Source organism: Diorhabda sublineata, chromosome 3 (assembly GCF_026230105.1).
Source record: "Diorhabda sublineata isolate icDioSubl1.1 chromosome 3, icDioSubl1.1, whole genome shotgun sequence".
In the NCBI taxonomy this organism is placed as follows: domain Eukaryota; kingdom Metazoa; phylum Arthropoda; class Insecta; order Coleoptera; family Chrysomelidae; genus Diorhabda; species Diorhabda sublineata.
The window spans coordinates 8,379,831-8,394,879 of record NC_079476.1 but is presented as its reverse complement, the minus strand read 5'-3'; the positions used below and the strand labels follow the sequence as shown (position 1 = coordinate 8,394,879).

At 31.0% G+C, this 15,049-nt stretch overlaps 2 protein-coding genes across 8 annotated transcripts in view; one reads left to right on the top strand and one right to left on the bottom strand.

Moving 5' to 3' along the window:
* The window catches only part of LOC130442200 (1-acyl-sn-glycerol-3-phosphate acyltransferase alpha), an 89,669-nt gene extending 88,297 nt beyond the window's left edge, over positions 1–1,372 (bottom strand). For all 4 annotated transcript variants that reach the window (XM_056776326.1, XM_056776325.1, XM_056776328.1 and 1 more), the window contains exons 1-2: positions 1,077–1,372; positions 873–1,006 (exon numbers count right to left, since the gene is read on the bottom strand). In XM_056776326.1, the coding sequence (XP_056632304.1) occupies positions 873–1,006; positions 1,077–1,261 (319 nt within the window). In that variant the 5' untranslated portion in view covers positions 1,262–1,372. The remainder of the gene's footprint in view (positions 1–872; positions 1,007–1,076) is intronic.
* A 45-nt stretch (positions 1,373–1,417) lies between these two features.
* LOC130442199 (E3 ubiquitin-protein ligase HERC2) overlaps positions 1,418–15,049 on the top strand; it is a 100,768-nt gene continuing 87,136 nt past the window's right edge. For 2 of the 4 annotated variants that reach the window (XM_056776324.1, XM_056776323.1), the window contains exons 1-11: positions 1,806–1,852; positions 1,977–2,214; positions 2,467–2,635; positions 3,525–3,796; positions 3,920–4,137; positions 4,436–4,606; positions 5,979–6,234; positions 10,701–10,911; positions 12,741–12,857; positions 12,911–13,004; positions 13,153–13,334. In XM_056776324.1, the coding sequence (XP_056632302.1) occupies positions 1,990–2,214; positions 2,467–2,635; positions 3,525–3,796; positions 3,920–4,137; positions 4,436–4,606; positions 5,979–6,234; positions 10,701–10,911; positions 12,741–12,857; positions 12,911–13,004; positions 13,153–13,334 (1,915 nt within the window). In that variant the 5' untranslated portion in view covers positions 1,806–1,852; positions 1,977–1,989. Of the gene's footprint in view, positions 1,558–1,805; positions 1,853–1,976; positions 2,215–2,466; positions 2,636–3,524; positions 3,797–3,919; positions 4,138–4,435; positions 4,607–5,978; positions 6,235–10,700; positions 10,912–12,740; positions 12,858–12,910; positions 13,005–13,152; positions 13,335–15,049 lie in introns of those variants that run through there. The other 2 variants (XM_056776322.1, XR_008909677.1) reach the window with 2 other exon arrangements.

Below are 15,049 nucleotides of genomic sequence, written 5' to 3'. Positions count from 1 at the left end.
TTATTTTTGTAGCATATGACAAGTTTTTCTGGATAAAAAATAACAGTTGTAGCAATGACATTCAATAAGACAGTTATCATTTTATACAGATTTTTGTATACTGCTATTTGTATTAATAAATTTAGAAAGGACTGCTGTTTGTAAATCAATATGCCAAACTTATCTTTAACAAAATATAAATTTCATGATTTACTATGTTTCATATATTTTAGGTGTAGTATTTAATTGAGTTCTTCGAAATATACCAATATACAACTTTACACTAATTATGGTAAATATGATCTCCTCTTGAAAAAATTCAGTTTTGAGGATATGAATTTAATCTGTTTATATATTAGTGATACTAATCTAGCTAAGTTTAAACAGTGTCTTAGTCTATATATGAATAATGATTAGAATAAAAATGTAATTTGTTTATGTAATTTAGGTATCTTGCTTGTTACTAGAATAGAATATTTATTAGTTGTTTCTTATCTAGTTTTGGTTGCAAGCTTAGTTGATTTCTGTATACTTCTGTCCAAATGGGGACATCTCATAAATAAATATAAAATGATGTGGTAAAATTGCAGATAATTTCCAAATAATTATACCTAGATTGCATGATAAAATATATTGAAATATATTTACTTTCAGTAAAAAAGTAGTTTTTAGACTTTGTATATTAATTTTTTCCAGTTTGTGATGAATTCTGAGAACATTTAATTTCCTTTAAAACAATACATATTTTTAAATACCTACTGCTTAAACATACATTTACTATAAAATATTAACAAAATTTTTAGTGACATGATATTACTATTTTTGATATATTTCTTATCAAACACAGACATTGTTTAATTTTCAATAAACGAAAAAAAAATGTAGGTACTTGCCTAAAATATCTAAGGAACTTTGATGATTGGCAACAATTATACAGGCTTGATCCTTCTCCAAGTTTTCTTTTCCTTTCAAAATCCATCTAAGTCCCAAAAGAGTAGTTATCCAACCACAGAAATCACTTGCAACTCTAAAATAACACTTCTTATAACTTAACTATAACAAAACTTGTAAATAATTCCCAAAAGTTAGATACCTACAGTAGATTTCTTACATTTCCAGGCTTGAAACAGTATGCAGGAATAAGAATTACAGAATTTGTCATCACAATGGCATAATAAAGGAAAAACTTTAAGTAATACCGGAATACATGACTTGATTCGTATAAGAAAGGGATGATAAATATACAACTAGTTAAAAGTATTTCAGTATATGTTACAGACATGCTGAAAACCTTCTTGATAAGTCACAACACATACCAAACAATACGAAATAAATCAATTTTTCAAATGCTGTGCGCTTAACGATAATTAACCATAGGATCTCCCTGCGCAATGTCAAATATTTGTTTATTTTCCTACTTTATTAATCCCCCCTCCATATACAGTATAGTTTCATAGAATACCAGTAGAGACAAAGGAGAGTTTTTGATATATATTACTATGGTATATAACGTTTGATACTAAAAAACTAGCGCAATGTATAGAAAATGCTGATTTTTTGTTTTTATAAATTATAAAGGTAATCTCTAGCAGCTGCTCGTACGCTCATAAGTCACCATCGAAGTATTTACTCGTTCTATTCGCTTCCATATATTACTAATAAACTCAAGTGGAGTGGATCATTCAATGGTTCAATTTTATACAAATAGCAAAAATTATGACTTATTCTTAGTTATGCATTTAAATACCAATAATTGATGCTGGAACCATATATGCTGGAACACACCTCAAAATTTTTATTTATTTGTCAAAATCCAACAGTATTACGTCAAACGTCAAATGTTTCCTTGACAAAAATGTTTACAATTTACCAGGTATTTTGAACATTAATTTATTGAATAAACATTGTCGTTTTATTATTCAATTTACTTTTACGATACTAACGTTTTCAAGGTACATTCAAGATATATGGTGACGTTAATTCATATTAATTTCTAGATACTCATATAAAATGTCTCATAGTGAGACTACATTGAGACCGCAGCCCCGATTGGACATCAAATGGCTTAAAACTAATTTAGAAACATTATTTACTTCTCAAGATAATTTAATAAATTCTTGGAATGGGTTGATAACTGATGGAGAATTAACAGGGGATTTTTCTGTTGGAAGATTAAATAGTGCTGGGGTAACTGCAAGACAAGGAGAATTCGGAAAATATTACTGTGGACAAAGGGTGAGTGATTCTTTAAATTCACAGTTAATTGGTTAATTACATACCACAATATGCTATTAAATTGCCATACTGTTTTCAGTCAGTTTTAATAGTTTGCCTGATTCAAAATAAAGGGAGGTGATTTATTTTTATTGTAGAATTCATTCAAAGTAATCCATAAAACTCAAAATTGGAATACCTCATTTTGTTAGATTGATCCTTTATGAGTTTACAGTGGTCAGTAAATATAAAATGTACATAACTTTATTTCAGGTACTAACTTGTGCCTGTTGTGATGGAATTTGTGGTCCAAATTGTGGTTGTAACTGTCAACCATGCCAGAAACTTGATGCTGAAGAATCCACACAAAACATTTCTAACAAGGAAAAATTGCCATCCATTGAAACGTTACTCTATAGATGGGATTGGGGACCTCAGTGTAGTAAGTAGTAGCTTAAATCTAAGAAATAATATAAATATTTCATATTACTAGTACAAAAATAAAATATTGTAAATATATAATCCTAGTAAATAGATATACTGGGTATGGCTTGTAATTTCAAGGCCAGGACCTTCTATTAATAAATTTTCCATCCTTTTATTGAGTTCATTCAAATAATGGTATTGAGATGGCAATGAAATTATTTTGAAAGCATAAACCTTCATTTAATTTTAAAAAACTTTTGAACTGGCTGAGCCTGGAAATTCAAAATTTGTCCAGTTTATTTCTTTTATATTAACTCGTTGGGTTTTTAACAGGGCATATACCCTTAGTCTCTCAGTAGGTGGACATATTTAATCAATTGTAATTAAGTGAACTCTGATCTAGTTATATTTTCAATTTGTAGTGATTTTGGGACAAATATCTTTCTATAAAGTACATGTAGAGCTTTTCAATGTATTTGTGCGATTTACATTGTTCAAAAGAAATTATTGATGTCAAACAGTAGCAGACATCTTTTGAATAGAGACAATATTAATATGTTAAATGTTAGGATGTTCTGAAGACCACAATATTTCTACCAATATGTAACCACTATTGCAGATGGATTGTTATGTTTTGTGAAATTAATTAAAATCATAATAAATAAGGCCTAAAGCTGCGTCTTCACTATATTGATTGACACCATTGTACTTTCTCGAACAAGTGTGGACCTGTCATCCGACTTTGTTGAACTGAAATATATTTTATTTTTTTTTAATAGTTTCAATCTTTTGTCACAACTTGTCTTGTTGATTTTTGAAGATTTAGATCAATATGGTAGCAGTCTACAATTTATTTATTTAATAACTGGATAAACAGTTCTATCTGACTTTGTTATTTATTACAGCATCAGAACAGCTTTCTCAGAGCATCTATAGTTTGAACCAACAACAAGAATCATTATGTTCCGAAGCAGCCAATTCAACATTATCTTCCATACGACTCTATTACCGTTTATTAATATTCAAACGATATTTTATTGCATTAAATAGAACTCCCCATCCTTTAGAATCAGAACATTCAATTATAACAAGGAGTATAGAACAGCTAGATCCCAAATTGACAGCCAAAAGTAAAACTATATTGTCTAGTTTGGGTCCAGCAGCTAGTTTAGCTAGGGTATGTATCTTATAACTTCAAATGAATAATTATTATTGTGCTTCATTTTAACATTAGGCATTACCGTCAATTTTTTAATTAATTTTTATTATTCCTCTTTTTTATTTTGTACTTATTTTAAAGGTGGGATCCAGGGCAGCATTGAATTTCTCATTTGCCTTCTTGAAAAGAGCATGGAGACTAGGGGAAGATGTCGACCTTTGTAGTGAACTATTAAATGAATCTCTAGAGGCCCTTAGGCTGTTACCAATTGCTACTTTATATGAACAAAATAATGTTTCACCTATTTGGTTAGAAGTAGTAGAAAGATCCAATAAATTTTTAAAACAAGTTGTAACAGGGTAAGATTTATATCATATAAAAAGACAGTTCAAAATATACTAGTCATTTAAACTTTCCTCTGTAGTATTTTGAGAAATGTAAAATTTTTTATTTTAAACTCACTTTTGTGCTCTGAGACCTGTTATTATAGTTAATCTATGAGTATATAAAAATTTGATAAAAATTAATAGTTCAATACGTTTATATAGACACTTTCATGAAGTTAGATATGCTACTGGAAAATTAAGAGAATTCCTGTGGTAGTTTAGCGATTGAAATGAGTAAATATTTGATTTATTGATAGAATTTGATTTTTAGGGATTTATCTAGTGAGAGGCAGCACTGTAATGTACCAATAGAAGACCAAAATATTTCTTTAAATTTACTGTTAGAATTCGCTTTGCAAAAAGCAACTTTAAGCAGCATTTTAGACATAGTTTTATTGTTACTGACATTATGGAATAAAAAAACTCACATTACGGACAACAGGTGAGATCTTTTGTTTTAATGTGGTGATCACTAGGGTTGGATATATCGAGTTTCTCAACTAATTTCATATTTAATTAAATGCTACTATTTTTTATAATTTCGTGCTATTTAAATCATTTTTATCTCTTTATGCCATCAATACTACAATCGCTCTGTTTACTACCACTACAGTAACAGTCACAATTACACTGTCTAACGTACGTTTTGACAACTAGGCAACCAGAGGTAAACTAAAACTTATTTAATGCATTCCACATATATACACTGAATATTTCGGGCTAATGCATCTCTCTTATAGGAAACAATTACAATTGGAAAATCAACATTTCATTGTTCATCATTAAACTGTGCCATTAGATGGTATACTGACGGATCAAAAACAGCAGATGGAACTGGAATTGAAGTGTACGGACCCAGAACCAAACACTCTATCTGGATAGCGCACCAAACATTTTTCAAGCAGAAACCTATGCAATTGTTCAATCTATCGATGAACTATTGCAAACAGGAGATAATCATTCTGTCCGATAATAAAACAGCCATTAGAGCTCTAAACTCCAATATCATAAAATTCAAACTCGTTTGGGATTGCCCTTAAAAATTAAACGAGCTAAGCAATAAAAATAAAATTACCCTACAATGTATTCCAGGACACACTTGAGAGAAGGGAAACGAACAATGGAAAAAGCACTGGAAAGAAGGTAGATATGAGCAAAACCAATTATTGGGACAACCTACAGGGGCTGAGACAGGCAAAGACCCTTCTGGAAACAATAACCAGAGTAGATTTGCTGAATGTATCAACCTAAGTAAAAACAATCTACAAATACTAACAAAAGTTCCATTAGGGCACTGTCGCCTCAACAAAAAACCTGAGACACCATGGGACTCTAGAGTACTATACCTGGGAGTGTATGAAATAGAAGACGAAGATATCTGGCAGCTACAGCCATCCCACATTCTGAAATTTCTAAGAGGAGTGGGATTATTAGATCAGCCGTAAACACTAGGTTCCCCAATGGCACAGCAAGAAAGGGAGACACGATAGATTCTTTGAGTCGTGCTGTATATGATACCCCAATAAAATACATACATACTATCAGCTTGATGCTTGTGCTTTCACTGTTGTTAATTCTTCTTTGAAAATTGACATTTTTGTGGAACATTTTTAGGTATCTAGATCTTGCATGTCATTTTCGGGCGTAGGCGATGGCAATGGTATTCTTATTTCTATTTTTCGTTTCACTAATGTAAAGAGAAGTATAAACTTTCTAGTTAAATTTCATGGTCTGATCTGATTATAACTACGGTCAGTTCTTGGCCACTCTTTTATAAAATTTGAAGTGTTTGTAAATAAAAAAAAATTGTTTAGATCAACTGAGGATGGAGCCAGTGCCCCACTATTGCCATTTATTAGAAGATTAGCCGAAATAGAACCTTCCCAAACTATTTTTATTAATAAAGATGAGAGTGATCAATTGGATAGTATTCCAAAAGTTTACTTAGATTTGCTTGAGCTGCCTGATAATGAAGACTGTGAAATAGATTTAAGACAAGCTGCTGTTTATATAATGGCACATTTAGATAGACTGGCAAATCCACATATACCTCCTGTATCTTTCAATAAGGTTAGTATTGTTTGCATTGTCATTTATTCTATGTGTATAAAATAAATTCTGTTCTATAGACCTGGCTCAGTCTCAATCTATGCCTCTCTAATGGTTTTGTAAGAAAATTACAAATTTCTCAAAAGCTTATACTTGTGTGAGATTAAAATCCTACAATGGGCCAAAGAAACTGTTTAAGTATTGCAACTGTGGTTAAAGAAAATTCTGTTTAACTATTATAACAATAATAATAACAATGTTTAACTATTTTTGCAAAAACATAATTTTTTAAGAAAGTTATTCATCTGCTTATGTTTGAGCTGGTGCAGAGAATGGTATAACTGAGAGACTATTGTAGTAATGGTTTTGATGGCTATTTCTTATGGTAGCCACTCACCTTCTGTGTATTCGAAGCAGTATGACAGCTGGGCATTATGTTGATGTTGTCTATGTCTTTTTACTATAAGAAAACATGTCAACATATTATACGTGGAATAATGGAGTGTCTCCAAGAAGGAGAGGATATAATGGAGAGGAGACTATCCAATTGACGTATCCACTACAGACAAAGTGAAAGTTTGTATGTATGTTTCATGCCCATGGTTTATAGATAAACTCGAAAAATTCAAATCTAATGTTTGGCATCGAATATTAATTACAACTGGATTTGAGTGGTCATGTAGACTCCAGCGGAGGCTCTGCTTATTACCGGACATAACTATTCAATTTTTCACTTAAAAAAACGGTTCACTATCTACTATCAAAATGTTTGAGGCATGAATACTAAACTTCCTGATATTCGAAATGCTTCTATAGACTGTTCCTTTGATTTAATCGCTATTACCCAAACATAGTTGAATCCCTCCGTTCTTGAATCTGAACTTTTTACAGACGATTTAGTAATATTCAGGTCAGATCGTGGTGGAGTTTTGTTTGCATTAAGAAAGCACTGAAGTGCTAACTGTTTCGACGTGTCGGATATAACTAACGTGCTTCCTATAGTTGATGTTATTGGAATCAGGACTGTTTTGCTGGGCAAATTTGAGCTCAGATGTATATGATACATTCTATAAAACTCTCACAAACTATGTTCACTTGTTGAATGATGATGGCATTGTTATTATTGGCGATTTTAATATTCCCCAATACTATAGGATGCATGCTGACTCAACTAATGACAATAGGTTTGTGACTTAAACAACTTTCTTAATGTTACACAATTGAACAAAATTATTAACTCTCACCATCGTACTCTTGATTTAGTTTTCAGTCGGAATCAACTTTCAGTAAGTAGATGCGTTGATCCGTTAACTCATGAGGATGGATTTCACCCCTCCCTTGAAATCATTATCATGCTAAAAAATGCAAATGAGTCATTTCCATCACCAGTGAATCCGAGGTACAGCTCTCAAAGGGCTAATTTCCCCCAACTCTACAGCGATTTGTTCAATATCAACTGGAATCAATTATTGTTTGAAAACAAAGTTGACAGAGCTTGCGAATATTTTTAGTCAATTCAAGAAGCAGTCTCTGCTTGTGTTACCAAAACAATTTCCAAATCTTTAAAAAAATAGTCTTTATGGTTTTATGACACTATTTGTAACCTTAAGGTGAAATATCGTTTGTTACAAAAATTTAAAACTACCGATAATAATGATGACCACATTGAATTTAGTAATTTGGGGCCAAAATAAAGAGAGAGATACGTCGGAGTCATTATAACTACATGAAAAATGTAGAGCAACAGCTAACAAATGATCCTACGAAGTTTTGGTCCTATTTAAATACCAATAGGAAAACTACTAGCATACCTAATAGCATCTTCTATAAAAAACTAACCTCTTAACCAACCAGATGTCATTGTAAATTCTCTTGCTTATTATTTTCAGTCAGGATATATTACCTCATCTACACCTTATTTTGACTATAGTGATCCAAGAAAAAATTATTTGCTTTGTGTTACTCCCTATTTTACCGAGTCTGAACTTTTAACTAGCCTCAAAAAATTAAAACCAAACTTTTTATCTGGTCCCAATAGGTTACCAGCCTTTCTATTATGAGACTGCGTCTGTTCTTGATATGGAAAACTGGACGAATTTGTTCTATTTTTAAAAAATATAATAAGGTTGTTATTGAGAACTATCAACCCATCACAATTATTTCCAACTTTTCTAAGGTATTTGAAACTCGGTTTTATAAAGTTCTTTTCCACTACATGAAACTATCCATGTTATGAACAGCATGGTTTTTATCCTGGTAGATTTACTGTCTCCAATTTAATGTGCTTAATGCAATATACGGCTGCACTATTGCATAGGGGTGGTCAGGTTGGTGTCATTTATACAGATTTTTATAAAGCTTTTGATCGCTTGGATCATGGTATTCTTCTGACTAAGCTATCCAACATTGATTTAACTGATTCATTTACCAACTTTTTTATGTCATACCTCACAATTAGAAAACTTACAATTACTTACCATGGTGTCAACTCCATAAAAATTGACGCATCTTCTGGAGTGCCCCAGGGCTCAGTACTTGGGCCACTGTTATTTTGTATATTTATAAAAGACATCATCTCAGGATTAAACTCAAATGTTCTCCTGTAAGCTGATGATCTGAAATTGTATCATTCCATATCGAACATTGATGATTGCCACTTACTTCAATCTGATATAGATAAAATTTGTAATTGGAGCGATAAAAATGCACTTCCTCTCATTATTTCAAAGTGTAATACCTTATCTTTCAATAGAAAACTTTATCCTCTTCATTTCAAATATCGCATTTCTAATAATGTGTTTAAAACGTCTGCAGCATTCAAAGATCTTGGTGTTACATTTGATAGTAGATTAAACTTTGTTGAGCATATCAATATTATCCTTGTTGGAGCCTTTAAGAACTTCTGTTTCGTACTGAGAAACTCTAGGCTGCTTACCGAAGTTGAAACCATACCTTTACTTTTTAATGCATTCGTTCTTACAAAACTAGAATATGCTTCTCTTTTATGGGACCCAAGCTAGTAAACTCATATGAGAAAAATAAATAATATTCACAGATAGAATGTTAAATATATATGGTTCAGGTCTGACAATACTTATCGACCAAAAGAAATACACAGTTAGAACGCTTTAACTTAGCGATCTGGCGACTAGACGTATGTGTATCTTTTAAGGATACATACACCTCGAGTTGTCACCTGATCCCACTCTTTATTCTACTTTCCAGTTGCTAGAACTAATGTCACTGTCAAATGCAGAACTCACTGGATATTTTTTGCGGCACTATTCTAAAGAAAATTTTTTCCATTCTATAATTTTCTCATTATTCGTATTTGGCAGAGTTATCATGGAATTCTAGAACTGCTACTTTTTTCGAATTTTGTGTGTATAATATTTACACTTCATCTAAATTTACCATTGTGTAGTTATACTTTACAACTTTAATTATTCAATTAACTTTTATGTATGTCTTTCCCACCTTTTAATTGGCACTTGGGCTGTAGGGCTATGTAAATAAATAAAAAAATAAATAAATAAAAGTTGTTTGGAAAGAGATGCCACAAGCAGACAACAACCACATCCTTCTGTTCATACCTAAATATGTACAGTACCCTATTTAGTTACAGGGTCGGTAGACATAATATCAACTTTCTTCTGAGCACATGTTAATAACATTTTCTGCAAATTCTGGTTGCAACACTATGAATCACACTAGGACTTTCCAGGAACTATGATAATCTTGATCTGAATGTTCGAAAACTTACCCGGATCACGTTCATTATTTTTTCGGAAAATTATCGACTCAATCCCGTCTTAGTAATATGACATGATCCTTTTTTCCTGGTAGACCAGTGGGTTAATGCGATCAGCTGACGGGTTGTTTCTTTATCTGTGGGCTATTTGATCTTCAAAATGTATTCATTTATTCATCAGTGCAATTGATAGATTACTGAGGTTTAAGGTTTTTATACTTTTCGACATTTCAGCATAAAAATATATTATTGGTACAAAATCCGTGTGAGGGGGTAAATCGTTGATAACTACCCTATAACAACATCTAGAATCTATTATATAACTAAATAAATATCATAAAAGAATTAACGTACAAAAACGTGATACAAATCAAAAGTTCTTGTAGATCATGTCTTAAATTTGAAATTTCCACCGAAAATTGAACGCGATGTTCGGAAACTGTGATCTAAATCTCGGTCTTGGTTTAAATCCACAATCAGATGATAGGTGATCTAATTGATCCCGGGTTATTGTTTTAGAAAAGTCCTACTGAGTATAATGATAACTAATTATCTATAATTGGTGTCATTGGAAAGACCTAAAATAGTTTCTTTTACTACTAAAAAGTCTGAAGACAAACTCAAGTGTAGTAGAAGTATAAATATAGATTTCTTAGTGCATTTCAAGCTAGCTTCTATTTATATGATATACATAATTTACATATTTTTGCATGTCTAATTTCGTATTTATTTTTAGTCATCTCAATACTATAATGGCCAGAGAGTATGGGGCTGGGGTTGGCTCCCTTGGGCTACCGAGACTGGACCTCAGAACTGCGATGCAATAGCCGATTTGACAATCAAGGAATTGTGTTGCTCGGATAGGGGAATTTTAATATTAACACATTCTGGGAAAGTGTACTTTATGTACTATTCTTCTGAGACACAGTGCCCTCAAATAATAGAGTGTAAGTGTTGATTACAAAGTGATAAACTGCAAGATGTATGATAGTCTCAACCATACAAATATATTATGTGAACTAGTAACAAATTCAAATTTCTGTAAATTTTGTGTTCAGTTTTTTTTTAAATTATTTGCTTTCCTGTCAAATATTTTATATTTATAATTTAATCATTTGTCTAACCTGTTGCACTGGTCTGCAAAAAAAATTTTTTTTGTCCTTGTTTTCATGCATGAATTCATATTTTATAGAATCTAACATATAATTAAGCACAGCACGTAGATTTCTAATATAATATTTATTTAATTAACAAACAATATTGAAGTATATCATAACGGAATAAAAAAAATATAGTGGTCTAAGTTTTACAGTAAAAATCCTAAAGTATAGTCACAAAATGAATAAATATAGGTCAGTTATATCTAGGGTTCACACCAGCAATGAAAATTTAGTGGTCCAAAAGGACCACCTAAGTTATGATTTAGTGGTCCAAAAATATAACGTGGTAGACAAATATAAAAAAATTAACATATGCATGCTACATACACTTTTATACATATTTTTACGGCATATATAAATTCTTTTATGCAAAAACAGCACAGTAAATATAAAACATAGGTTTTTTTAAAAATATTTTGGGCGACAAATTTGTCGTCGATGAGTATGATTTTGGCGACATTTCTTGATGATTTGGCGACAATTGTCGCTATGTCGCCATGCTGGCGTGAACCCTAGTTATATCATTATATGTTGAGAAAATTTAAATTATTTTGTGGTTTTTTTTTACTTTCCATCGTTTCTATTGGCTATTGCTTAACGTCGATTTGTTTAAAATTTTGTTCAACAATGGAGCAAGCATGTATAAATACTGCTTCTAGAAGAGTTTCTAGTTAGTTTTAGTCAAGTTGGGGTGCCAATTTTGTTTAAGTTTTGTGTAACTGTACCATCTTTCTGTTTGAAATGTAATTCTTGTTCTCATAACTTTCAAATCTTTATATATTTGAGTGAATTACAGTTTCCTATAATTGTATACTCTGGGTTCATACTGATTTGAAAATTGTTTTTACTAGCTGCTTATTTTGAGTAATAATTTAGTTTTTCTACTGATTAGCTTTATGTTTATTCAAGTTTATGTAGTTTGAGACCTAGCTTTTTCCTCTTTTTAAATAAGTGTTTCTAAAGTCAAGTTTCGTGTGCCTAAAGTATGATTTAGCTGCATACTTGTGGTATTTGATAATTGTTCAAAGAGTTACTTTGATCAGCTTTGACCCATTAGCTTTTATTTGTCGCTTCTTAAACCACTTTAATTTAAAATCATAATGCTTCTGAAAGTAGATATGCTTAAGTAGTGAATTGAATATATGTAACAAATTTAAATCCTTTCATACTTAGTCAATTTTTTTTAGTATTTCTCCATTAAATGAGATGGATCTCAGATTTTTTTTTTACAATATGTAACATCATATTTGTGACTTCTTGATATCTGGATGCTTTTATTGCATAATCCATTTAGAATTAAGTTGTTATCCACTTCTTCAATTTATTCGGTCTATTTTTTAAATCAATGTGTTTGGAAATTGGAGACTCTAGTTAAATAAATTGATTCTTTTATTGATACTTTCTGGTCCTTACTCCATTTTTATCTTTATTTGGTACAGTTAATTGTTCCGCCCATTCAGTTTCCTTCAAGGCTTCTTCAGTTTGAGATAGCTTTATACTTTTTGCAGCAATTTATTTTACTATATTTCAGTTAAGTATGAATTATTGGCGAATAACATTTTAAGGATAATTTCTTTTATATGAAATTGTTATAATAATAATTATATATATTTTAGCTCTAAAGGAAATAGAAATAATAAAAATAGCTGCACATACTGAAGGAAAACATTTTATGGCACTTACAAAAAAATCTGAAGTATATTCTTGGGGTAATGGCGATGGGGGGCGGTTGGGTAAGTATTTATATTAAATATTTGAATCAATTATCACTATTCATACATTTTAGGTCACGGGGATACGAGTTTTAAAGAGGAACCCCAAATAATATATGCACTTTTGGACAAAGACATTGTGGATATTAAATGTGGTGCTACCTACAGGTAATTTTTCTAGTTTTTGCAGTCAAACTAGAAATTTGAGAATTCTTTTTAATAAAATAAATAACTTATTAGTATATTTTTGTTTGATATTCGTTTATTACTTAGTTTTTCAATTATTTTTTCATATGTTTTATTGATATTTTCACAGTGCTGCCATATCGGCCAATGGTTCACTTTACACTTGGGGCAAAGGATATTATGGTAGATTAGGACATGGCACATGTGATGATTGTTTAGTACCCACTTTGGTAGCGGGGTTATCTGGCCAGCATGTCGTTAAAGTTGCTTGTGGATCGGGAGATGCTCATACTCTTTGTGTTACTAGTCAAGGTAAATCCTGTTGAAAAATATCGTAAAGTTAGTGATTGTCTCGAATGACATTTTCTATTAAAAGATTCTAATTTTTTGGTTAGATAGCTGCAGGGTAATTGTTATTTGTTTGCATCTATCACAACTATTCTAAACCACAAAAGTACAGCCACTCAAGAATAGAATATCAACTCTGAACAAACTTTTTCCATGTGGAATATAGAAGTAATGAATGCACTGAGCATTAAACGAGAATACACAAAACAATAGAAAAGAGTGAAACGAAACTAATCAATATTAAAGTTAGAATACAATTAATAGTAAATTTTCTTCAGTCTATGCACATTTGATTTTACAATAAATGTCATTTGTTATTATTCCAAAATACACTCTGCTGAAAAATTACCGCTGTTATTTTCTTCAAACTTTTACTTGCTTCATTTTACAAAAAGTCTACATCAAATAACAGTTATTTTTACAACAAGTGCAAAAAGTGTTTATTGCACGCGACGTGAATATTTCTAACGAGGCCCTTAGGCTCAGTTTGGTAACTCGTCGATTGCATTAAACACTTTTTGCACGAGTTACATACAATATTTTTCTACATTCATGAAAAAAAATGACTGACATTTCTAGAACTGCCCAAGCTTAGTAATTTCGTAATCCAGTCCATAATAAATATGATTGATAATAAAATAAAATCCGCATTTCTTTGAAACGTATTACAATCTCACAGAAAAAGGACTAAATATTTCGCTCATTTGAATATTTATGTTTGTCTTCATCATAAACCTCTTTACTATAATGGCAGATGAGTGCAATAAATATTTATATATTCAATAAAGTTGTGTTTATTTCATGAACATAAAAATTTATTGTTTTAAAGATCGATCCATAATACTTTTATTAAGTATACAATCTACTACTGCAACTTTTTCAAAGCTTTGAAATGAGCCATTGTATTAACCAAATTGCATTGGTTCGAGACAACTTCTTACAAGTACACTTCTGTTCATTGAAACAGCATACACGTATCTTGGGACAGATTTTTGCAATCTTTTAGTTGTGTAAATTTACTTGGCATTTATTGCAATGTTTATCAATATAAGTTATGTTAGGTATTTGCAAAAAAATTTTCATTATACCATAATTATCCAACTGACTCAGGTATTCATTACAAGGTATGCTTGACAAATACAGCGGAGTATATTTTTTCTTCTGAAGACTACTAAAGCGCAATAAGTCCATCACTCACTAATACTAAAAAATTTCTTTTGTTGTATCTATAACAACTCCCATCTTTCTGAATTGACCTAAAAGAGCATAAGTTCATATGGACACCTGTCGAACTGTGCTCCTTAGGCATTAGGAAAAACGCACATAGTTCTCTACAATGAAACAAAGAAGGTAAAAGGATGAGGTCTTCCGATGTTATTACCAAACCGAGCTACAGAATGAAAACATTAAAACAAAGCAAAACTATATAATTACTCGTCTAAAATGTATAAGACAAATTTAAAAAAATATTAATTATGTAGATTTTATAAAATGTGTGTTTGAAAAACTTCTCTTAAATACGGATTGAAGTGAACTTTTGAAACATTATCGATTAAGAGGTAGAAAGGGAAGAAAGTGGAAAAAATAATTCGCAATATTGATGCTGTTAGGTTTTTATTTACTACCTTATACATTCTAGATAGATACTTAAATGAACAGAATGTAATCCCTTAAGCAAC